The following is a 24,108-nucleotide window of genomic DNA, read 5'->3' as shown; positions in this document are numbered from 1 at the left end:
GTGTATGTCAAAGAACTTTGTCGTTAAAATATGCAATACAAGTATTCATGTAGCTAGCTCTACGTCTGTATGACATGTCCCCGTAAACCTTAAATCCCCATCATAAACCGGAAGAGAGAGAAAATCAGGAGGGAAAATGGTAAAAAGGGTATATCCTCCTTTCGTAGCCTCCTTAGTCGCGAAACAAAAAGGGCCTAGCAGCCCGCCTCAGTCGTACGATGTCCGTGGCAAACGCGCCCCTCGTATTGTATCCACACTGCCATGTGGATAAGTCAAATGCTTGAGTAATAGTTTTGTTTTTGGTTGAAACCGGTCCCCCAAGCTTACCAGAGCTCAGGGACGGGTGAAGAAGAGAAGAGAAGTAAGAAGAGGAAAAGAATAGGAGTTCGTGGTATCTTTAAGGTAGAATGATTTGTTGCAAGCTCAACAAAGGACATGATGACAATTAAGGAAAATGAAAAGTAAAGAGAACATGGAAAGCAAAAGAGAAAAAAAAAGATGCCGAGGCAAGAAAGCCTGTGAGGAAAGACGCCTGAATCATGCGGAGTCGTACTGAGTTGCCAAAATGCAAGAAGGCAAGGAAATGAAGAACTGGATGAAAAAAAAACAGAACCTGAGGTGAAGTAGAAGAAAAAACAAACAAGAATCCCAACGAGTTGAATCATTCCCCATTTCCATCATGTGCATGCATTCCACCGTTTTTAGAAGACAGACGTAACAAGGCAATCCAAGGGAGAGAAAAATCCGACCAGCAGATAAATCAACCCATGACATCCTTGTGAACGCTTCCTAAACTCTTCTTTTCTTATTCCAGCATCTGTTGAATATCCAATCGCCTCCGCTTCACCGTCTCAGGAGACTCAAGCCTCCGCTGCTCAGCACCACTCGCCAGCGACTCCAGTGGTCTAGCACGCTCGTGTTCTGCTGCTGCTGGAGCACCCGTACTCATTGCCTCAATGTGCAGTGGTGAGCCGAGGGGTGAGGGCGCTGTGCGAATGGGCGGAAGGTGTAGGCCCTCGAGACGTGTGGGACGATTCAGCTCACGGAAGGGCTGCTGTGAAGATGACGTGGGCGGTCGAGTGGTGGATCCGTAGGGCGAGGGATAGGTGTTTGTGCTAGGTTGGGTGGGAGGCTGGTAGGTAGGCAAGTATCCAGTATCTGTGCCTGCGCCTGCGCCTGCGCTGGGCGAGTAGGCGTAAGACGGACTGCTGCTGTAGGAGCCAGGGCTTATCATAGGTAAGGATGTTCGGACAGCTGAGAGATTGTAATACGGTGAGCCTGGCCCTGAGCTGGTTGAAGATGGTCGACGGGACTGATGGGGCGTGAGGTATGACACAGGTGCGTTGTTTAGCGCAGATGTTGTCTGGGGTGCGTTGTTCGGTGTGGGAGGAGCCAGCTGCTGAGTGAGTAGGTTTGGGGCTGCGAGCCTTGGTGGTGATATTACAACCAGTGTCACAAAGTATAGTGTAGTCTTCGCAAGTCGGATTTGGACTTGAAGTGACTGATATGGCTCTGCACCTGGAGCACGGAAGCTGAGGTAGATGGACCTATTGGTGAAGCCCTGGGTGAAGTGGTCAATTTCTTGATCTGCTACAGCGTCCATGACTGATCGCATAGGATCCTGTCCCACAGGAGTGATGGGTGCCATGTATGCCGGCTCACGTTCGTCGCGCTCATCGCGTAGTTCGTTTCGCAATCGCTGGAGACTTTCGTTTTGCCTGGGCTCCAGCAAATCGCCAAGATGCTTACCCTGGACGTCTCCCAAAAATGATACTAATTCCGCAAAGGCATGGTTTGTTTTTTGTATCATCAGGTCCAAGCTCAGGTATGCAACTGGAAGCTTGTGGTATGCCGGGCTTGCTCCCGCGCTATAGGGCAGAGGTAGTGGTCCACCGGCTGTGTCTCTCGTCGTAGATACCGGTAATGGAAGGCTCGTGTTTGGGAGATCTCGCTGGTGCGCAGCGCCTCCAAACATGCGCTGGGAATCAGGGGCTCGGGGTAAAAGAGACCCTGGATATGTCGAGTGGTGAACAGGGGTTTCTGAAGGTGGAGCACCTAACAGTTGGCTGCTCGGTCTACCTTCTTCCATTCTTGCAAATTCTCTGTCGTCCCTGAGTCGCGGCCGCCCTCTCTTCTTGTGCTGCACATCCTTGCACGTCTCCTATTTCCCAGAATCAGCATTGTCAGGAACAGACTTACAGGTCTAATGACTTTGCAAGGGCAACTAACCTGTTTACCAGAAGCCACACAGCGGCCGCAAGGACGCTGAACATCACAGCTGAGATGTGCCTTCTTGCAGTTGACACAGGCTGACGCCACATGAGCTTTGGTTCTTCGGGCGGGCTTGGCTGGCCTGGCTGGTGGTGGTGCAATCATCGCAGTAGGCTGAACCATAGGCCCTTGGTGTTGCGCTCCAGGATAAGGTGGCAAAGGTGTAGTTTGGTAGCCATATCCATAGGGTTGGGGAATAGGTTGCCCATAAGGCTGATGTTGAAGCGGGCGTCCAGGTTGGTAAGAGAGAGTCTGACCCCTGGGCTGGGATTCACTAGGGTATAGTGGTCGCTGCGGAGGGAGAACGTGTGTTGCCATTGATGAACGTGGCTCGTATATCGAGGGTGGCGCAGGAGGTTGGACAAAGCTATCCTGTCGTTGAGATGATCCTACAGGTTGGGAATAAGAGAGGCGCGCGGATTCAACAGACTGTGCTGGTCGACGAGCTGGGGATTGAGGTTCTGACATGGGCGGGGATGGGTAATCCTGATGCGCAGACCTGTGAGGGCTGAATTTCGCCCGAAATTTGGACAGGCCGTCTTCTGCTTCCGTTGGCCGCCCAAATGGCGTTGAAAGGAGTGAGGTCGGACCGGGTAGAACCAGGCTCTGCATAGTTTTACCGCTATGCGCTCAAACGCCGCGTCAGCAGCGGGAGCTTAACGGTGTGTGGAGGTACAGGTAGGCCAGAAAACTGCGCAGGTTTGGATGCCGCGCTTCAGTTTTGCTACCCAAGAAAGAAGCAAAAGCACGGTAAAGTTGACCAGGAAGTCGAAGACAATCTAGATGAAAGAGAAGGTAAGTTGATGCAGAAAATGAAGGCAGGTGAAGATGATGACAAAAGGTAGGGATCAACTACGTAAGGCTAAACAAGCGGCGAATGTACAACTAGGTACGTACGTACGGCCCTCGAAGCCGAAAAGGCGGCATGCCGTAAGCCAGCCCGGCAACAAAAGGTCAAGGCAATGGAATCAGGGAAGGAGAAGCGGGCTCTTGAAATTACCTTTTATGACAGCAGTGTCGTGTAGGCCTGAATAGGCACAGAGGAGTAGTTGGGATAGATAGTCGTAGGGAAGTAAAAGATGGCGGGGCCAGTGTTGGTGTTAGGTCTACTGGAGCTAACAGGGTAATGGGACGAGGAAGAGGAGAGGGGAGGCGATGGTATTGACTCAGTGTGGAGCCAATGGGGAATTTGGGATGGCAAATCGTAAAAACATCAGAGCAGTCGTCTGCCCACTCGGCGGAAATTCCCCAGTAATAACCACAATCAGTTATGGGGAATTCTTGCTCACAGATCTTTGCCAATCCCTGTCAAGTCGTGCATGAGGGGCCTCCCAAGAGACGGGGGCCACGCTGAGTTCCGGGCAACGGGAGCAGGGGAGGATGCGTCTCGGGGACGACGACATGCTTCCCTCGTTCGGCTGATGGTTCTTCGACATTTTTGCTAGGCTGGGTGTCCCAGACGGCCGATGCACCCGCGGAAGCACCTATGCACGGCCATTAGTTGGTAGTGGGTGCATGGGCAAAGCGGGTTGGGGAGCCTTGTCAGAGGCCGCTCGATCCCCCTGCTTTCCGCACCGTCTGAGAGCCGGGGTGTGCTAACGGGATATGGCTCGCGCTTCTACACGCCATTGCACCATTGTTTTGCGGCCGCCCAGGCAAACTTTCAGTTGAAGCATGGCACAGGTCGAGGGGGGCCCTTGATGCGCGGCGTGCGCTTATGTGCGACCCAGTAATTGCCTTTGTTGGCTCGATTAGGCATATCCAGAGGCCGAAAACGTTCGGCCCAGACAAGCATCAGGAACGGTAAAGGATGCAAGTCATTTCAGCCAGACGATCACGGGGTTTCAGGAGCCATGGGGTTAGCATTGCGAGCTCAAGCTCCATGGAGGACATTTGTGGCTCTCGATGACAGGCCCGCGGCTGCGGTGCACTACTGCTATGGCGACGCTTGTCGCTGTCAGTCGCGCGTCAGGACCCCTTCAGACCAACCACCACATGGATCGCCTCGCTCGCCTCTTCGCACCGACCGACGGTCGCAGCGGAAGTCCTCGCCTCGCGGCGGCTACTCTGCATTGATTGCCGGGGAAAGCTTGCTCAGGGTCCCTAGCAGTGGGACATACGATATCAAAGTACATGTTGCGATAACAATCATAACCACTATGACTCTGAGGATGATGACGCACATACCTGGCGTCAACTCTATCAAGGCCCATACCGGTTGGAAACACGACCACTGCTGCGATCGACGTCTCCGTGCGGATATGACTGAGGCAGGGCGACGCCTTTTTGTATGGAAATTTCCGCCGTCACATCGAGCGAGATCCGACTTGCCCGCAAAAGCAATCCGTTCGTCATTAGGTTCTCAGCTCACGGCGACGTCCCTTCCTGCGGCAAGTCTGAACTCTTGTCGCATCTTGTGGGGCACGTAGCTTTGTCATGCGACACGCCATGCCCACCTAGCTGCATGGCGCCGGCGCTGTAAGCTTATGTATACGGTGCGGGTGATAGATCTGGCAGATGCAGTGTGCTCTGGGACAGCACGCGCGAGCAACGGTAAGCTGCATCCGACGACACATCTATCTGCCCCCTCGTATTTGTTGCCACAAAAGCTTCTGCACAGCTGGGAATTGGGGCGGCCATGTGTGGAATGTTGTGTGCACCTTGGCCAGTGACGGGTGCATAAGACGTCAAACAACGGACTCATTTACGCTTCAGGCGACCCTCTCATGCAACCTGCAAAATCTAACACTGAACAGTCTTCAGTCCCAACCACCCCAGAATCACGCGCTAGGGGTGGCGTCCAATGCTCTTATGAAGCGACACGTAGTGCCATGGGCAAAATGCGGTACAGGCATATCATATGTCCCATTATAGGCTTCGCGTTGCATGGGCATGGCACTGGGCACACAAAAAAACTCCGGTGGGTGAATCGATCGAAGGCTGGCGCCCGGTCGAAGATCTGCCTGCAAACTGCCCGAGCCAGGACAGACGGCATTACAGGTAGCATGGCTTGTCGTGCTGGCGTGTGCGCAGTAGTAGCAGCATCGATGATGCGGGGCCGACGCCTAGGTCGAGGGCACGACAAACATTGCAGATGAGATACCTCCTCGGCATGTGACGGCCTCGTGTTTTTTTTCTCGACGGGAATGAGAAACATAGGACGGAGCGCTTCGCTGCTGCCGATGCCACACACACATAGAGAGAGAGAAAGGCAAAAAGAGTGGCAGCAGGAGCATTAGCGGCCACCTCGCTTGTCAACCGCGGCGACGCATTCAGCAGGTAGAACGGCGACTGTGGCAGGGCAAAGATTCCGCGCTGCAGTCCACAGTGGATGGGTGGATAGACTTGTTGACCCGTGGGACTCGACCTCGACACGGAGCTGCGGTTAGCTGAGCCGAGAGCCGTGAAGATCGGTGCCGTGGCTGGAATCTATACCATGGCACTATCCCTGGATGAGCTTATCCACGAGTGACCAACATATGTACTTACACACACTTTACTTACAGCATCCATCATAAACTGTCGCCATGACAAATTCCGGATTGCCCTTGTCCGTACCCCAACACAACCTGCAGTGGTAGGGCACGGCACATGTACTCGCTTGAACAAGGGCAAGCAAGCCCCCCCCCCCCCCCCCAGCATGTCCGCCATGGCTTGGAGACGTCCCCTCTGCACATCTTCACCCTGCTCTTAGCGGAATGAGCCGAGATCCAAAACGCAGGGAGTATGAGTCAGGCCTGCAGGAGCGTTTCCTCCTCGCTCGTCGGGGGAGGGGGATGGCACCATCGCTCGACTAGGGTGATTTTTTACGGCCGAAAAAGCGCATGCTTGTTTTGGGGATAAAACCTGGCAAACTCCGTAGGGTGTGTGATTGGTGCTGCTCCCCCCACCTACGGAAAATATAACACCCAGCCCAAGAAACCAACGCAATGGCCCTGAAGCTAGGCCATCTATTTAGCCTTGTTCGACCATGACTGAGATCCAAAAATAATCTTAGATAGCGGAAGTGGTGTCGTTGGGAGCAGTCCCTATATCGCCTATATAGATTGCTTTCACTTCTGAGTACCATTCGCCGGAGCTACGGCATCCGCATAACGGCCTGTCCAATGTCCCGGGACTGCTCGTCCTGCGGTGGCGGGCGCAGCCGCTGTGTTTGTGCAGCGCCGATGACTGTTGAGAGCCCCGTCCACACATGTTGTTGTTGGAACTATTTGCGTTGAAATCCGTATACGATCCTCTGACGGCCTTGCCATGCCCCATCTCGTGTTCCTATGGGCTCCGTATTGTGACAGGTTGGCGTCAGCCGCATGGCGACGCCCCAAATATTGCGACAGAGTTGCGGGCGGGATCTACGAACCGGTGCTCAGGACACGTTGTGCCAAAGTAGCCTCTGCCAGGGGCCCTCGCCCGCCATGCTGTCCGTTCCCTCCTGGGGGCCCTTGCAGCCTCGCCCTCCCTTGCACCTGGGCGCGGGACCACTGTCGATTTGCGACTGGGTGCGGGCCGAGTTGGTCCAGTGCTGGTCTCGGTGCGTCGATATGTTGTGTAATGTGTATGCTATTCTCAAAGTTGATGGTCGCGTGGGTCTTGTGTAAGGATAGGAGTGTGTGTAGTTGGACACGCCCACACAGCATGTGCGGCTCATGGTTTGCCCCCAAGGCGCCCTGCAGCCAGCTCCTTACAATGCCTGTGTATGACAGGCAAACCCTGCAGACATCCGCTGCTGACCCCCTTCGAGTCGACTCGTCAGGCCCGCAGCGGAGCGAGAAATTTCCGGCAATATGCTATATCAACAACCAAGCAGCCGTTTACCGAGATATGGAATGTGACTACGCTTGCAGCTACCCGACTAGAGCGGCAGTCTAGACTGCGCCGCCGTAAGAGAAGTACGCCGTAGCCGTTGACCTGCGTGCCGGCGTCTTGTGCGGGCGTTTGGTTTTGATTGAAAAGCGTCGAGCGTATTGCTGCGAAATTGGCCGACGGATTGGGGACATGTTGAATATCAAAAAGCCGTTGAAGTACGGGGAGGCGTAGGAGGATTGTTGGTCGGCATCGCGTAGCTCCAAAACACCGAGGCCGAAGCCACGGCTCTCAGGCCACCCACACGGCGTGTAAGTGCAGTCAGCCGGCCATAGCACTTGCTTGCAACCAAAGGAGAAGACCAAAAAGCAATGGCGGCAGCAGCAGTAGCAGCGGTAGTGGCAGAGCAGCAGTAGCAGCGTCAGCAATAACAAATGTAGCGGCTTCTGGAAGAACGTCGGGTGAGCTGCCGCAGCGCGGATGCAGGAGGATTCCAAGGCTATTGAGGTCTGGCCAGAAGAGGGAATGGTGGTGTGCACCCTTGAGTTTCGTTGAGTGGAGAAGAAATATGTCGGCTCAAAGAAATCTCCTCGATGGTGGGATGACGTGCCTGCATAGCCATGTGCACCCGATGTGGATGCGGCCCCCCCCCCTCCCCTGGAAGCCCTGTCCCTGCTTCGGACCTTATTGAGGGTGGTGAGCTTGCAGGCAAGCCTTGGCCCTACATGCTTTGGTGCAGGCGCCTGTCACTGTCATTTGTCTAGCGGATGTTTTGCACTCTAGCCCTTGCTCGGTAGAGTATGGAGTAGACCTACTTACATGCATACACGCATGCATACCATACGTAGATATCGTCCGTTTGCGTCCTAATGGCCTGCAGTCACAAACTTAGCACCTCGAAACCCAAACACAAAAGTACTCAAGGGGGTCCAGGTCGCTGCAAAAGCGAGCCACGACTTGTTTTTGCAACCCTTATTTCTCGTCGACCACTGCGATGTGCGCAGGTAGAAAAAAGCCACTATTGAGTCCAATGCGCTCTGGCCGAGAAGGGCTTGGTGCTCGCCCACAGCTCTGTTCCAGTACCCGATTAAGTTTTGCCAATCCGCACCCAGGTGGCACAGCAAAGCAACGACAGCCTCTGGGAATAAGTAAAAGCAACCATGGCCTGACCTTGCCCATTACAACGGTCCTTTCTCGCACAATTAGCCCCTCTGGCCAATGGTGCAGCCACCTTCTTTGTTTTGCCTCGCCACACGCCCGGCCGACAAATCACATCCGACACTGTGCACCTCGGCCCGCGACCATGGTGGATCATCATCATGTTACACAGCAGCGTCGCTGACACGTGCCAACTCAAACTTCATCATTGTCGATTCATGCGTCCAGGCATAAGGCCCGTGTATTGATTCAACAACCTCAATGTTTCCGCTTTTTCGACGGCCGCGCATTCTTTTCTCGCCGTTTCTCCTGGATTTTGCGGTTTTTGCGCACTGCATCCACATCCCGAAGCTCATTCTTGCCCTTTCCGTCCTTGAAGGCACCAATGCGCTTCTCCTGTGCTTCAGCCACCCGCTTCTTCTGCACATGATAATCGTCGCGGTATCGGTCAGCTTGCTTCGGTGCCTTTTCCGATTTGTGCTTGTACCGAGGTGCGTTGTTGAAAGATGCCGCTGGGCGGTTGGCCGATTCCATCTCGCCCACCCTCGGCATCTTGACCTTGTTTGCTTTGCGCCAGTCATCAAAACGACCGCTGCGGAAACTCGCCGCAATTTTTTGTCCACTCTCCCCGCGGATCATCTTGGCTCCTTTAGAACCGTCGTCGTCGTTGGTGCGGTTGACATACTTCTTGGACTTTTTGTCCCACCGCATCTTGGACTTGACGGCATCTGCAAACCCTTGAATCTCGTCGTTGACCAGTGACATCTCTGCCGCTCTTGCTGCAGACACAAAGTTGGTGTTGCCAGCATCTCCACCGCTAACTCCATATGCCTTTTCTTCGGCCAAGTTCTCCTTGGGCGTATACGACATGAAGAAATCGTCGTTTCTCCAGCTGTCTTGCTTGGACTTCTTCGCGGCTGGCTGTGACACTGACACTTCGAGCTCGTCAGAGTCAGAAGCATACACACCCTCTGCAACCTCCACCTCATTCCCCGAGGACATGTCCTCGTCATTTGCTTCTCTTGAAGAAGCATGAATAGTATCCAGCTCATCTTCACCTTTTTTGTTAGCCGCCTGTTTAGCTTTCTGACGCTCAACCTGCTCTCTTCTTTTGCGCATAATCTCAGCTGTTTCGCTGTGGATCCCGCGTTTCCCAATTTCAAACACTGTTTCCGCGGGACGGAATGACTGGATCCTCGCGAGCATATCTTCTTTCTCTCTTTGAGCGGTGTGTGCATCATTGCTAAAAAGCATGTGCGTTTCAGCAAAATTAGGAGACGCTGCTAGTTCTTTGGCGCGTACCACGCTCTGTGCGCTTGCCTGGTTGCGTGTGCGCTGGTACTGTCGTTCTCCCTTTTCAGCAACGCTTAGTAAAAGCGCCAAATCTTCATCCTCGCTGAGTTGTCTGTTGACTTGCTCCACGGAGCTTTCTACCTGCCACGGAGACAAGCTCCCAACAACAAAATCATCTGCGTAATTAGGCTCGTCACTTGACCGTCCCAAAAGCAGGCGCTTGCCCAGAAAGAGCTGCAGATCTATGAGGTAGGGTAGGTCGACGTGTCTGCATAGACTGTATGCCCAACCTTTTCTTCCCGCACGTGCTGTTCGCCCGACTCGATGGACAAAAATCTTGGGTTGTGAGGGAAAGTCATAATTTATGACATGGTTGATGTGAGGCATGTCAACACCACGCGCAGCAACGTCTGTGACAATAAGGATGCGGGTCAATCCAGTTCGGAAGTCTTGGATTTGCTCTTTTCGAGCAGTTTGATCGAGATTACCGTACACTGTAGAATATTAGTATAAATCAATCTAGAACGCATCGTCTCACTCACCATACGATATGGCATATCCCAGATTGCGGAGCAGGTTGGCCAAGTACTCTACCCTGTGTTTCGTTGCAGCAAAGATGATGGTAGACTCTGCAACTGGAAGGTCTTTGACGAAGCCTTCACTGCGCTTCCGCTTCTTGGTGGGCTTCTCGCTCTCTTCTCGGGCCTTCTTTGCGGCATCAGTCTCACCTACGGGGACTTTGATGACGTTGTCCAGAAGGTACAGTAGAGCTCCATCTCGATCGCCCGACTTGATGGTAAAGTAAGCACTCTTGAGATCTGGCGAGATTTTGCTTTCCGCATCCAGACGTATCAACTTGGGCTCTTGTAAACCTGCTCGGGCAAACTCTACGAGTGACTTTGGCAGTGTGGCACTGAACAAGAGTGTCTGCCTCGAGGCAGGGAGGGCGTAAAGAATTTCCGAAAGTTGGGCAGCAAAGCCCATTTCGAACAACCGATCGGCTTCGTCGAAAACAATGTACTTGACCGAAGAGAGGTCGAGGCCCATCTCGACCTTGAGATGCAGGAAACGTCCCGGAGTGGCAATGATGATGTCGGGATTTGTAGTCATGGAGCTAAATTCTGCGGGATTGTTGGTATGCATCACAATGGCTCAGTGACTGTGTATACGTACGTTCTTCAAGACTGTCGCCACCAACAAGCAAGATGGTTCGTAAATCGGTGCCACGACCCAGCTCCTTGACTACCTTGAGTGTTTGCAATGCAAGTTCGCGAGAGGGCGACATGATAATTCCTCGCGCGCCCACTTTTGCGGAGTGCGCCTTGAGCTTTTGGATCATAGGTATGACGAAAGCGGCCGTCTTTCCAGAACCGGTCCTAGCCATTCCCACTACATCCTCGCCTTGAAGCATAAGCGGCACTGCCTTGCGCTGAATCGGGGTCGGGACCTTGAAGCCCTTTTGTGTGATAGCTTTTAGAAGCGCCGCATTTAGGCCCATGGCTTGGAAGCCTCCACCCTTCTTCACCGACTTGCCTACGTTCGAGGCTTTGCGATTTGAAGCAGCCTGCTTCGCGGCGATGAAAGCCTCATCGTCAGATCCATCGTCACTGCCAACGTCAAGATCCACGCCCAAATCTGCGTTCAGGTCCGTCTCTTGCTGAATGTCATCGCCGCCGGCTAGGGCATCGAAAATGTCGAACTCGGTTTCGGAGAGCGCCGGCGAGCTCGCGCGGGGGGCCATGTTTGGCTGCTCGAATTTAGGGTTCCGGGACGACGGAGGTGAACTTTGCTCTGCTTGATGTTAGAAAGTCGCGTGTAGAGTCGCTCTTGGGAAAATTTCGAGCACGGACCTTCCGAAATCTTGGCGGTAGGGATGCCGTTGGAACAGTGTTCACGTGCCCCGCGATGAGGCAGGCGCGTCCGACGCGTTTTGCCTCTAGTAGATTTGCTGCACACGGCGTCTTTCAACTTCAGTTAGCAGGATGAGTAAGTCCTCTATGTTACGATTTTTCTAAGAATTCAGGCTAATAGGTTCAGATTATAACAACTACGAAACCTCGTACACGTCCTATGGCGCTGGCGGTGGTGGCGGAGGCGGCTTCATACCAGGAGAGGGCGGCAGCACACAGAGTCCCGGTGGCCGGCAAAATCAGGTCCAGGACTCGATACGCCCTGTTACCATCAAGCAGATTCTAGATGCGCAAGGAGAGGCAGGGAGCAATGACACCTTCAAAATTGACGGCACAGTGATTAGCCAGGTACATAAGAGCCGCGCGGTTGATATGTATGCTTCCGCTAACTTGTAGTCAGCTCACAATTGTCGGCCAAATACGCAACATATCTAACCAGACCACAAACACCACATATCGCCTCGATGACGGGACCGGTAGCATAGAGGTCAAGCAATGGGTCAATCCCGAGACCGTAGATCACAGCAACCTCGCCAAGGCTAAGCTCGTCGAAGGCGCATATTGCAGGGCATGGGGCAAGCTAAGGAGCTTCAATGACCGCAAATCAGTCGGAGCGACAATAATCCGCCCAATCGAGGACATGAACGAAATCTCTTACCACTTGCTCGAAGCAACGGCCATCCATCTCTACTTTACGCGCGGTCCTCCTGACCAGGCTGGCGGCGCCACAGCCAATGGAGCAGGAAAACAACAGGCGATAGAGGGCGGGTATGGCGGGGCCGAACTCGCAGGTTACTCTCAAGCTGCGAAGAGGGTCTTTAAATTTTTGGGTGAAGTTGAACAGTCGAACGAGGGCGTGAATCAGTATGAAATTGCCTCCAAGCTCGGCATCGACGCCGCCGACGTAGCAAAGGCGGGTGAGGATCTGTTGGCAGGTGGTCTGATATACACAACTCTTGACGACCAGACCTGGGCAATTCTCGAGGCCGACTAAATAGGATACGAGGCTGTGATGAGTAACTAGGGGGAGTGGACAAGGCTACGACATTCCGCCAGGGGAGATTTCAGCAAAAGCATGCGATTCATGAGAGCATCTATGGCCTGTATTGAGAGTCAACCGTTACGTCTCACGCAAACATATAAAGAAATCCTACTTCTCTGCGTTTGTAGAGAGAAGCAGCACACACGTTCCAAAAATAGCACACGATACCACTGTGAATATAACCTGCGTCTTCCATCCTGATTGCACCAGTGCCCGGCGCCGACTGTATCGTGAAATGGTATTAATGTAATTAGCCAGCCCCGCAGCCATACATGCCAAGGACAAGATCCAGAAGATAATACCCAATGGTAGTGCAAACCGCCGCTCTGTAGCGCATGTTAGTGGGGATTTTTCCAGACGAAAGTAGTCGCATGCTAACCGAGCGGTGTTGGCTGTAACTTGAGATGGAAAGACAGTACAATGGCTACCGACACGATAGCCATGTACACGCTTAGTTTAAGCCACGCAAGAAATGCTGTCAGTTTCATTAACCATTCCGACTCGTTTTTTAATCTAGATATTGATGGAAAACCCACTTCTCTCGTTGGCGGCATGATCCCGCGCATCCGAGGTGACGTTATCGAACAATAGCACACCACCCCACCACGGGTGTTCTTTGAAAGCGATTCGGTCGTAATCATTACTCCTACCGCACTAATTAGAACCCAAAGTCTGGGCACGAAGTGAAATATGGGGAAGAACTACTGCTTAACCAAGATTGGTTTACTCCCAAAGATGTTGTAGAATGGTCGATATGGTTCGCGTAAGATGGACTCATCCGTAGCATCCATACGCTCCAGGCTCCGGAAATCCATGATGTCTGAACAAAATGCGATTGCACACACAGCCCAGGCTGATGAAGACGGCAAAATTAGGCTGGACGAGGAGTGAGGTTTGGACACGATAGTAATTCCGGTTGCTTATTTACCAGCACAGACCGGGCTCGGCATTAAATAGCGGTAGGTACTAAGTACGTCAGTAGGACCGACCAAACCATCTTTATTAACGTATCCACGCGTTGGTCCTTTCTTTGCACCTGAAATCCCCTTCGCATCAAACCCATCAACCTGACAATGGAAAAACAAAAGGAGCTCACCCTTTTCGGCGGATGCGAGTATGTATACACCACCTCCAAATGACGTCACCGTATATGTTACATTTGAGCAACCCTCCCATGCTGACATGAACTTTTTTTTTCTTCCCATCAAAAAAGAGGCTGGAACGCATCAGATTGGACAGCAAGCGACGACCGCGTTCGCGGCGGGGCTTCGCAATCCTACCTCAGCATCAACGGCTCTTCCGCACGTTTCCACGGCACCCTCGACGCAAAGGCGCTCGGCGGCGCGGGATTCGCCAGCCAGCGCACCACGGGCGAGACCCGAGCCTGGGACTTGTCGGCGTATGACGGCATTTTCCTGGATATCGGCGAGCTTGATGGCAAAAAGTACACGCTGACGCTCAAGGATGAGCTTTTGCCGCCTTTGGCGGATGGGCGCGAGCAGTCGTCGATTAACTTTGAGTATGATTTTGATTCCAAGAGTGGGATGGGGGTGTTTGTGCCGTGGCATGCGATGAAGGCGACGTATCGGGGGAGAGAGCAGAATGACACTAAACCGTTGGATACCGAGAGTGTGAAGCGGTTTACCATCATGATTAGGAGGTAGGCCTGTTGTGTTTTCTGTGACTTGTTCTGTGGCCTTTTTTCCTGTTCTTTTTTGCTGACGGGTGAAATAGTTTCTTCGGCTCCCAAGAAGGTGACTTTAATCTCGTCATCAACTCTATCAAGGCTGTCACGCAATCCAGCGATGTTGAAAAACATCTTGTTGGTCGAGGCATTCAGGTACGGCTTTGATCACACTCTTGATCTGTTTTCGTGGCTAACACATTGCTCTGCTGCAGGAGCAAGAGCCATGGTCCTGGAAGAACTCGAATCTTGTTGGCCTCGCGGTCATCTTGGGCTCCACCTGGGCTGTCTCTTGGGTCTATTGCTGGTGGAAGGGCTATGATATGAGTATCATGCGCTTTTCCAAATGGTGGTCCGTTGTAAGAAAATAGTAGGGCATTCCAACGGCCTGATACGTACTGATATCATACGAATTATGTATACGACCTACCTTCATGTCCTATGGAGAAAGAATAGTCTAAAACGGGTTGTCTTTTTTGACTCCAAGTTTGTCAAAAAGTCCAATACTGTGGCACAAACTCTTGCGATCTAAAAAGCATCGCTGTATACTTTCCAATCAGGATGAAACTAAGTGCTTTCCACACTCGTATCGACATCGCTGTGTTTTCTCAGCTACAGCTCTCAGGGTGCAAAAAATGGTTTTCTATCAGACTCCAAAAAAACATACGACAGCGGGAATTCGCCAGTGGTCACCCGCCTGACTACTGATCCGCCGGTAAACTATTTAACTAAAGAAGATCCGACGAGTTTCAGTGGTCGTGTGAAGGAATGTTGATTCTAAGCAATATGTGCAGCTGACACATTGTGGTGGTGAGGGAAAAGGCATGTTGAATTTCAGGATTTCATTGCTGTTCGGCAAAACTGAGTATATATAAATTAACTGTAAAAGAAGTCTCTAAAACTAGTAGCAAATGATTGATTTTTTTTTAGCAAAGAACAAAGAGGCTAATGTATAACAGGAGTTTACAGTAGGGATGCAAGTATCAGGTGTTGGACGTGGATGGTCTGTGGACTAGTCCGGCAAACTCGAGCAAAAGCAGCTATTTAGTAGTGATGCTACCGAAACTGGTTTATACTGCAAACCAACAAATTATTTTCTCGGATAGGTATGTATGAAAGATAGCATTGCTTCAACAGATATTGCAAACCAAGTGTGAGGTCTCACTGCAAAGCGAAAACAATACCTGTACTTGAACCAAGTTTGTTAATTAGAAAGCCCATATGCTCAGCTTACCATCTTCAAGCCCACGATGGAAATATGTCTCAAAGCCCCTATCTATCTGCAGAAAAGACACGATTGTGCCAAAGAGGGCAGTTAGTACCAACGAAGCCTCCTTTCCCAGAAACCGCACACTTACAAGCACAACAACATCATCCTACCTACACAAATTCATACTCCCCCTTAATCTAACCTCCCGCTTTGTAGTCTTGACATTGTTTACCAAAATCATTCCGCAAAAAAAAACGCAACACCCAACCACAGCAAAACCCACGCATGCCCTCCATCAACAAAATCTCTGTTGAGCACCTTTACCTCCCCAAAAAAGCACACTCCCCGAAAAAAAAAAAGAACATGGACAACCCTTCCCCCCTACTACCTCCCATGTACGGCACGACCCGCCAGACAAACACCCACACCCTCCCTCCCCTCAACCAAAAGAAGAAGAAGAAAAAAAGAAACCTCTTCTTCCCGCCAAGAAAACCCGTCATAATCCTCCGATGCAAACCCCCCATCCTTCTTTTCCCTGCACGCTTCCCTTCTTTTCTTTTCCCCCCCAAAAAATAAAACGAACACAGGTCTAATTTCGTATCCAAGAGAGACCCAAGGTAGGCAGTCTTTTTACAACCAGCTCACCGGTGTCGTGTAAGTAACGAGATAGATGTTGCCTAGGACTAAAAGTCCATACGCATTTTTCAGTGCTACATACATACATAGTTCACGCTATTACTATCGCCCTCGTAAACCGCGTGCCCCCACGGGACCAAGCCATGCAGATAGAGGGTGTGCTGCTTCGAATGTGGTTGGAGACAAAGTATTTGGTAGGCGAGGGTTGGGATGTGCAGATGTTGAGTGCTGGAAATCTTCGTACGTTACGTTACTTTAGGGGGCGGGGAGATGCGTCCGCACATTGGTGCGCCGCCCTGCAAGGCGTGTAAGGCACAAGAAAAGAAAACACGAGGTGGAGGAAAAAAAAAGAAAAAATCGATTCGTACGGCTACATGAAGTCTTACCGGTAAGATATGTAAGTGACGCGCGGATATGGAAAAAAAAGTTCCATCTGTTATGAATGAAAGGAACAAAGAAAAAAAAGGGAGGGGGAGGGGGGGCGTGGTTATGTGGATATCACCATCAAGTCCCACACCAACTTTTCAACCCGTATTCTTTCCTTCTTCCCCCCCCCCTCCTCCTTCTCTTTCTCTCTCTCTCCCTCTTTATTATTTCTTTTTTCCAAATTTATGCTTTTACTTGCGCCTTTTCTTTTTCTTTTTTTTTTGGCGCGTCCCCTTCCCCCCCGTCCCGTACAAGTTACGCGTGTGCACGGGGATGCATGGTGCAGGTACATGTGCAAGAGTGCAAGGTGTGGATTTGTTGTATCTGCAGGAACAAAAAAAAGAATGAGAGAGAGAGAGATGGGAAATTTTCGGAGGAAGATGGATGGACGGGAGTAAAGGTGTTTTTGTGTAACATACATACATACATAGATACAAGTGACATGTCGGGAGTAGATGGAATGGAAGACAATGTAATGTCACGTCAGGCTGGCTCAATTGAAAAGGGGGGAAGAAGAGGGTCAGAGAAGTGTTGGATGTGGTACTACACTCATCGTAATCTTACTTTGCAGTGAACAACCTGTGGAGCGTATGCAGGGGCAAGCTGCTTACCGCTCGTTGCTTGTTTGCATTCTCTTTATTTTTTGGGGTCGTCTCGGCAAAACATGCATGTGGACGGGATTTATGAAGAGTAAGCCAAACGCAGGAACAAAGAACAATAGTAGGAAAAAGTAGGTGAACAAAACAAAAACGGTTGGGGTGGGTTTGATTAAAAAAGCAAAGCAAAAAACTTCACCCGCTCACTCTCAGAGAGGCTCTCTCTATCAGAATCATCTTTAGTTATCCAATGGTGATTTCATTATTTCCAATACCGCATATGCTTTTCTGACCTTTGTCAGAACTGTATGCTAACGCTTCCACATACACACATACACATATATGATTACGAGCCGAGCCAAAAAAAAACCCCTCCCCCCTCCAAAAGCTCTATCCAGAAACTGCAACAATGATAGAGATAGGAGAAAATAGGAAAACAAGAGAAAATGTACATTGAGACACAAACACAAAAAAACAACAAACAATGGTTCCAACAGAGAGATTTCGCGCAAAATTGGCAAATGCAACAACAACAAAAAACAGAGACGACGCTTTTAACTCCCTTGCACATGTTCGAACAAAACGCCTAGAAAAATCCACTCATTCCAGGCGAAGAAAAAAAAACAATCAAAAACAAGGTGGCGTATAAGATTATGCCACAGCAGAGAGAGAGAGAGAGAGAGAGAGAGGAGCTTTAAGAAGCTCATGCCTTGAGAGAGATTCGGACAGATAGAGATGGATGTGTGATGATGGAAAATAAAACAAGGCTGAGCAAAATAGTTTGGGTATATTGAGAATGTATTTGTGAGACGCGGCGGGTGATAGATGGAGAGAGAGAGAGAGAGACCGAGAGACGTTACGCGCTCAATGCGAAATCATGCATCCTTTTTGGTTATTGTGCCCCGAAATCTCCAGGTCCTTGGTTGGCAAAGATGTAGCTTTTGGGTTGAGCTTCATTCGGCCGTCGCATAAAATTTCCTTGGGCAGGATTGGTGCCATGAGGTGGGTTGTACTGATGTACTAAAAAATCTGGCATGGCAGAGACTTGAGGCGCAAAGGGGACATTATGATGAATACCGCTCAGTGAAAGGTCTTCGTAGTTCATGTTCCCATTAGGCATGTATTGAAGACTGCCGTCGTCGGGCTGGTTTTGCGTAGAGTCGGGTAACGAAGGTCTCCTGAAATGCGAGGGCTTGGGTTGTTGAATGGTAAGATCGGTAGTGGAACGGAAACCTGCTCGTATTTGAGGCGGCTGTGCGTATGGTGCCCTGTGAAAATGTTGCTGAGTCGCTGGTGCTGATTGGGGTGGTGTGTCACGATATAGCGCGTCGTTGACGAAGCGAGATTGCAGGTCCATGGAGGATGAGGGCGGCGAAGTGGTCTTGGCAATGACGTTTCCAGCCTGATCCGAGGACCAATTCGTGTGCATGCTCTCTGGACTGTTATGGTCAGGCATGGCCGAGTGTGGCCTGATTACCGCTGCACCGCCCCAGTAATTGCCAAAATCCTGTGGAGTCAGCGGAGTCGGGGGTGCCAGACTACCGCCTTGACCTATGGTCGTGTTGCTCGAGGTGGAGAATGTTCGGGCGAACTTTGGTGACGCCGCGGCCTCGGAGAAGCTCATGGCCATGGGCGAGCGCTGTGCTGAGCCAGGCTGTGACTTTTGTACACGGCCTCCAGCAGTTCCAATGCCCGTTGAGCGAATCCTGCGAATGACCTTGTCATTGTTGCCTCCTGGCGAGGGCATGGGGGCAGAGTACGAGGCGCTGCGCATTGCCGTCGAGCTGAGGTTGATTGGACGCTTCTGCCGCCTTGCCGCGATACTCGACGACTGGTCGGGAAGCGAGAACTCATCTGGGGTGCTGTTCCTGATGTGTATCGCATCCATGTTAGTGGCGAGGTTGCTTGTGGACGAGTTTCTGCGGCCAAAAGCATCTTCACGAAAGTGCACGGGGATGTCGAGATCAGAAGGCGCAGCGCTGAGCCTCCGCGCTTGCTCTGGTGTGGTCATGATGGCATGTGAAGACGAGTTTAGCTGTTGATAGAGGCCGTGCTGGGCAAACATTTGGTTGGAGCCATCCTGAGGCCAGAAAGGAAGCGTCTGCTCCGAGCTGGATGCCTGGCCAAGATTGTAGGGCGCAAACTGGTCCTCTGGCTCCTCGGCGTGCTTGGGTTGTGCCAGTTGGTTGGGGTCCTCTGTCCAGCCAGTGTAGACGGAATTCAACGAGGCAATCGAAGGGGGTGTGGGGCCGTTTGGAGACTGTGTCGTGGCTGAAGACTGGGTGCCATTGTAGGGGGAAGCGCCTGATGAGATGGACCCTGTGCTTTGTTGAGCTTCTGGCGCGCTCGAGTTGGTGGTATCAGCAGCCGTCAGTGCGGAGTAGTCGATCTGGAAGTCGGCAAAGTTATCAAACTCGGGGTGCGAGGGCGCTAGGTCGCCAGACATGGGAGCAGACACGGTAAAGGCAAGGTCACTGGAGTAGGCACTGGACAGACCCGAGGTATCAAAGGTAAAGTCGGACTGTTGAGCATTAGCAGGCAGGCCGCTCTCATGCATGTAGGCACCGTTGGTGGCAGCCATGATGGAGTTCATAAGGTCGTTGGGACGATAGGCTGGTGCGCGATCGACCTCTGGCATGCAGCCGAACATGTCGTATTGCTGTTGTTGCTGAGGCTGCTGTTGGGGTTGGTGCTGGTGCTGGTGCTGCTGGGGTGGTTGTTGGGGCTGCTGGTGCTGGTGCTGGTGCTGCTGCGACATGTGGGGGTTCAGGTCGAGGGCCGAGGGACCTTCGCCCACCTGGACGGGCATGGTTGCAGGGCTGATGTCTGCCGTGGAATAAAAGTCTGGCTGCATGAGCATGTGGGGATTTTGCTGGTCCTGGGCATGGGGGTAGTGATTGGGCATGACGGGCGCGTGCTGGTGGGCAAAGGGCAGGTTCATGGTCATGTTGTATTGGTTCATGAGCTTCTTGCGGTCCTGCTTGACCTTTGCGCGGCGGTTCTGGAACCAGTTCTGCAGGCATGTTAGCAAGGCTGGGGAGAGGGCGTCGAGGGAGTGACGGGGCGACTCGCATTGATCTTGTCGAGGGGGACGCCGAGGCGGGTAGCGAATTCCTTCTTAACATTGGTGCTGGGCTTGTGCTGGGCGAGGAAGTGCTGCTCGAGGATGTCGTGCTGGTCTTTGGTGAGGCGGGGCTTGACATCGCTGCCGGGCTGCTTGGGCGCGGGAGGTGCAGTCGTCGAAGCGGCGCCGCTGGGATCCATGTTGCCGCGTCCAGCGACAATGCAGCGCGAGCGGGTGGGATGGGGCGTCGCAGTGAGGGAGGAGGGAGGTGGTGGTGGTGTTGGCAGCGGCAGTGAGGGCGGTAGTAGTAGTGGCAGTAGTCGTGGTGGCGGCGGCAGTAGTAGTCGTAGTAATAGCAGCGATAGTCGTAGTAGTCGTAGTAGCCGCAGCAGCAGTAGTGGTGGTAGTCGTAGTAGTAGTAGCCGCAGCAGCAGTCGTGGGATTCAGGCGATAGGCAGGATAGGCAGGATGTGCGCAGAGCGGGCACGGATGCGCGGGCTGCACCAGACGACGGGGGGCCGATGGCAGACGAGGTAGCGAGCGACAATGACGACTAAGCGACGGGGGGAGCTTGGGGGGCAGGGCGGCAACAGTGGATGGGCGCTATGGGGACGGGCGACGACGAGTTTGGTGTCAACGAGAGTGTGCAGCGCAACGGCGCAGTGAGTCGAGCAGGCAAAAAAGGGCACGAAGCGAGAGGCGGACGGGGGATGAAGGAGCCTGGCGGGTGGGTGGTGGGAGGGGAGGGTGCTCGTAGGGTAGGGTAGGGTAGGGTAGGGTAGGCCGGTAGGCAGGCAGGCGGGCAGGCGGGCAGGCAGGCAGGCAGGCAGGCGGGCAGGCAGGCAGGCAGGCAGGTAAGGCAGGGTGGGTGCTGGCTGGGGTGCTGGCCGCTGGCTCGCTCGCTCGGTGCTGGCGGCGGCGGGCGGCGGGCGGGTGCTTGGTTGGTCGGAGGTGCCAAACGTGCTCAGCCACTGAACCCCCAGCGCATTGTGGCCTAGACACCAAAATAACCAGCCCTCGTCCGTCTCCACGCGCCCCCTCGGCCTGATTCGACCGTCCGGCGGGTGCGGGTGCGAGTGCATGGGATGGCTGCCATGGCATGGATGGACACCGACAGGCCATGCGGGTGCAGCGCGTCATTGGCCCGCCGCCCGTGCAGCCTGTAAGGAGCGGTAGTGCCTTCACATCACATACTAGCGACGCCTACTTGCTCCTGTCTCCATACCCACACTACGGCCATGTCTTGCATCTCTCCAGCACGCCAGCACACCACGTCCGTCTCCCTCCTCCACGGCCACGCATCCACACGCGCCCATGGCATCGCCCACCGCTCGACGCCCTCCCCCGGCCGCAGAGCCGTGTGTCCCACATTCTGAGACGAGGGCGGCCCATGTGCTGCAGCCCGGGCCTCTGACCTGACCCCCCCCCCGTTCGGAGAATATGGGATGGTCTGGTAGGTGTCAGTCAGTGAATACCATCCTGTCTGAGTAGCAGCTACTCCTAGCAGCTATAGCCTGCCTGGCTGCAATATACTCGACGCATGGCCTGGCCACCCGCCCGTCTCCTCTCCCACGGTCCACGTCAAAAAACCGTCTGCGTCCACCGCCCGCGGCGTGGCTCAACGTCGGCGCCCGGCTCGTCGCCTGTCTGCTTCCTGCCCAGCCTGGGGTGGCGTTCGCCCGCCGGCCATTGACTGTGTGTGTGTGTGTGTGTGTGTGTGTGTGTGTGTGTGTGTGTGTGTGTGTGTGTACCGTACCTGTGTGCGTGTGCGTGTGTACCGTACCTGTGTGCGTGTGCGAGAGGGTGCATGCGGGTGTGCCTCTGGCGACTCGCCGACCACACTGGTGCCAGGTGCCGTCTGCCAACCGCCCCCCGGGCCGAGAGTCGCCTTTGTGAGATGGACCGTCATGCCCGCGCGCACGGCCAAGGGGCATCGCACCCGCCCCTACATAGACACATACGTACACTACTGTGTGTCCAAGTCCCTCGACTGGTCTGGTCACGGATGGTCTGGTTCGGAAGTCGGCGCTGGCCAGCTGCCTCGCCCGCGTCCACTTGGGCGCTCAAGCTGCTGTTCCTGCGCGTACCTTGCAGCAAGGGGGCTTCAGTACCACTTGCGGAACCCAAAACCGGCCCCGGCGCCACCGTCTTACAACCCTTTGTGTTTCGCCCGCCCGTCGTCGACTGACCACTCCAGTGCGAATCCGCCCGCCCGCCAGTCCGCCAATCCCGCCCTAGTCCTAGTCGTCGCAGTCCCGCCTACCCACGTCCTCGCGACCCTCCGCCGCCGCCTGCTGGCTGGCTGGCTGGCTGTCGCCCGCCTGGCCCAAAAGGAATCCACAGGCCACCAGGCAAGCCCTACCTACATCTACTCCCTCGTCGCTGCCCGCCAACCATGGCGCCCTTACCCGACTGGCCCTCTCCACACAACTGCTCACTCTTATACACAACCAAAACAAACAACCACCCCTCGCCCTCGCCCTCATCCTCCTCCTCGTCCGTCATGACTCACCTGCCCATGAATGCGGCATCTCATGCGATGCGACACAACGTGAATCGCCCGGCCAAACAAGGCTAGGCCCACTGCAACCGCCCCCCCTCCCTCTCCCCTCCAACCTCCAACCCCAACTGCTCATTCGGCAAGGCTGGTCTGCTCACGCCAGGCTGGGTGCATGCGTCAGCTATTTCTACCCACCTACATATGTACGCACAGCACTCGACACGCCTGCGCTGCACTCTAGTCCCCACCCACATACAACGTCGAACCACCTTCTGCATCTCTGACTCTAGCCGAGTAACACCGCCTGCACACGGCATCGACTCTCAAGTCAAGAGCGCACAGTAAGCAGAGCCGCAGAACTCCTACGCCACCAAAAGTCTAAACTACCCGCCCCGCCCTCAGCAACAAAGGTCTACGAGTACACTTGTCCCCCCCCCCCCCCCCCCTTTATCTGCGTACATACACTCCACCCCTACACTAACGCATTCGTGATGATAATCTCACCCTCCCCCGTCGTCTTGTCCCATGACTGAAGCGTGACGCTGCCCATGTCCTGAACAATGTAGTCTGCCCCAGCTTCCACAATCTGTTCTAGCGTATGTGACGTGTGGAGACCCACCACCACGAACCCTGCCGCTTTGCCTGACCGAATTCCTGCTGGCGCGTCCTCAAAGACAATGATAGAAGCCTCCTTTTTTTGCAGCTCCAGTTTCTCCGCTCCCATCTGGTAGCACGTGGGATCCGGCTTGCCGTTGAGCACGTCTTCTGCCGTCACCAGGTTCTTGGGGTGTGCCAGTTTCATCACGTCCAGCCAACCCTGTACAAGCGGACGTGTGCCGGACGTCACAATGCACCACGGAACACCCTGTTCCTCCAGCTGGTCCAGCAAGGCACGCGATCCGGGGATCTCAACGGCGTCCTGCCCAAATTCCTTGGGTACCAGCCCCTCGGCATGGCAAATATCTGTTTCGTTTAGTTGCAAAACATCCACAACATGGTCTACCCTGGCACACTCACACTCCCAATTAGCCAGCTTCGGCTCATACATCTTGAGCACGTCGATAGACCTCCGCCCGTGTGATGTTGCCAGAATTACTTCGGGCGCAACTCCAATCTCCTTGCCAATCCTGGGCAATGCACATGTCAGCCTCGGCCTCGCATCTATCTGCTTTGCCCACTGTAACCTACTTATGCCAGTGTTTCTCGATTGCAACCGTCGAGTCGATAATCGTACCACTGTTATGTGCTTAGCCACCATTGCTGACATTCGCCAGACCTCGTCACCCACTCCATGTCAAAGAGCTGCTCAGTCAGTACCTGTCAACGTGCCGCCGTCAGTCGATGCCTGTACTCACCAAGCCATGGCACTTTATCCTTTGCGCAGGTGCCGAGAAGTTGGGTTTGGATGCACTCATCGTTGCTAACTTTTTGCAATATCTTTTGCTGCGTTGAAAATGTTGCTGGCTCTCAATTGACGGTGAAGGTAAACTACATATGTACGCTGTGAGACAACGCCCT

General features: G+C 53.4%; 8 protein-coding genes across 8 annotated transcripts; 2 read left to right on the top strand and 6 right to left on the bottom strand.

Annotated features, from left to right (window-relative positions):
* Nucleotides 1-488: 488 nt before the first annotated feature.
* On the bottom strand, nucleotides 489-2,883 carry PSV08DRAFT_223482 (uncharacterized protein; the record flags this gene model as incomplete). The annotated part of the gene is made up of 2 exons (XM_014227172.1): nucleotides 489-2,161; nucleotides 2,230-2,883. The coding sequence occupies 2 exons, from the start codon at nucleotides 2,881-2,883 to the stop codon at nucleotides 806-808; spliced, it is 2,010 nt and encodes a 669-aa protein (XP_014082647.1). The 3' UTR covers nucleotides 489-805.
* Nucleotides 2,884-5,265: 2,382 nt separating this feature from the next.
* PSV08DRAFT_247463 (uncharacterized protein) lies at nucleotides 5,266-5,922 on the bottom strand (the record flags this gene model as incomplete). The annotated part of the gene is made up of 2 exons (XM_066092351.1): nucleotides 5,266-5,700; nucleotides 5,776-5,922. The coding sequence occupies 2 exons, from the start codon at nucleotides 5,920-5,922 to the stop codon at nucleotides 5,266-5,268; spliced, it is 582 nt and encodes a 193-aa protein (XP_065949116.1).
* Nucleotides 5,923-8,419: 2,497 nt separating this feature from the next.
* On the bottom strand, nucleotides 8,420-11,319 carry PSV08DRAFT_223479 (P-loop containing nucleoside triphosphate hydrolase protein). Its single transcript, XM_014227176.2, has 3 exons — nucleotides 10,696-11,319; nucleotides 10,065-10,643; nucleotides 8,420-10,016 (listed from the first exon to the last, which is right to left on the bottom strand). The coding sequence occupies exons 1-3, from the start codon at nucleotides 11,261-11,263 to the stop codon at nucleotides 8,488-8,490; spliced, it is 2,676 nt and encodes an 891-aa protein (XP_014082651.1). The 5' UTR covers nucleotides 11,264-11,319; the 3' UTR covers nucleotides 8,420-8,487.
* Nucleotides 11,320-11,472: 153 nt separating this feature from the next.
* On the top strand, nucleotides 11,473-12,775 carry PSV08DRAFT_202752 (uncharacterized protein). The gene is made up of 3 exons (XM_066092032.1): nucleotides 11,473-11,508; nucleotides 11,560-11,780; nucleotides 11,833-12,775. Exons 1-3 carry the CDS (start codon nucleotides 11,505-11,507, stop codon nucleotides 12,424-12,426), a joined length of 819 nt encoding a protein of 272 aa, XP_065949115.1. The 5' UTR covers nucleotides 11,473-11,504; the 3' UTR covers nucleotides 12,427-12,775.
* Nucleotides 12,505-13,588, bottom strand: PSV08DRAFT_42605 (uncharacterized protein). The gene is made up of 4 exons (XM_066093959.1): nucleotides 13,180-13,588; nucleotides 13,011-13,120; nucleotides 12,854-12,949; nucleotides 12,505-12,800 (listed from the first exon to the last, which is right to left on the bottom strand). Exons 1-4 carry the CDS (start codon nucleotides 13,287-13,289, stop codon nucleotides 12,583-12,585), a joined length of 534 nt encoding a protein of 177 aa, XP_065949114.1. The 5' UTR covers nucleotides 13,290-13,588; the 3' UTR covers nucleotides 12,505-12,582.
* PSV08DRAFT_351596 (complex I intermediate-associated protein 30-domain-containing protein) lies at nucleotides 13,548-14,529 on the top strand (the record flags this gene model as incomplete). The annotated part of the gene is made up of 4 exons (XM_014227179.1): nucleotides 13,548-13,588; nucleotides 13,688-14,134; nucleotides 14,209-14,314; nucleotides 14,374-14,529. The coding sequence occupies 4 exons, from the start codon at nucleotides 13,548-13,550 to the stop codon at nucleotides 14,527-14,529; spliced, it is 750 nt and encodes a 249-aa protein (XP_014082654.1).
* Nucleotides 14,530-17,856: 3,327 nt separating this feature from the next.
* PSV08DRAFT_223466 (uncharacterized protein) lies at nucleotides 17,857-20,290 on the bottom strand (the record flags this gene model as incomplete). Its single annotated transcript, XM_014227180.1, has 2 exons — nucleotides 17,857-20,039; nucleotides 20,150-20,290. 2 exons carry the CDS (start codon nucleotides 20,288-20,290, stop codon nucleotides 17,919-17,921), a joined length of 2,262 nt encoding a protein of 753 aa, XP_014082655.1. The 3' UTR covers nucleotides 17,857-17,918.
* A 2,772-nt stretch (nucleotides 20,291-23,062) lies between these two features.
* Nucleotides 23,063-24,005, bottom strand: PSV08DRAFT_351594 (HAD-like domain-containing protein; the record flags this gene model as incomplete). Its single annotated transcript, XM_014227181.1, has 5 exons — nucleotides 23,063-23,553; nucleotides 23,608-23,717; nucleotides 23,779-23,826; nucleotides 23,879-23,892; nucleotides 23,946-24,005. The coding sequence occupies 5 exons, from the start codon at nucleotides 24,003-24,005 to the stop codon at nucleotides 23,063-23,065; spliced, it is 723 nt and encodes a 240-aa protein (XP_014082656.1).
* Between the last annotated feature and the right edge of the window lie 103 nt (nucleotides 24,006-24,108).

Source organism: Bipolaris maydis (assembly GCF_028858645.1).
Source record: "Bipolaris maydis strain C4 unplaced genomic scaffold PSV08scaffold_7, whole genome shotgun sequence".
Classification (NCBI taxonomy): Eukaryota; Fungi; Ascomycota; class Dothideomycetes; order Pleosporales; family Pleosporaceae; genus Bipolaris; species Bipolaris maydis.
This window is presented reverse-complemented; position numbering and strand designations above follow the sequence as displayed.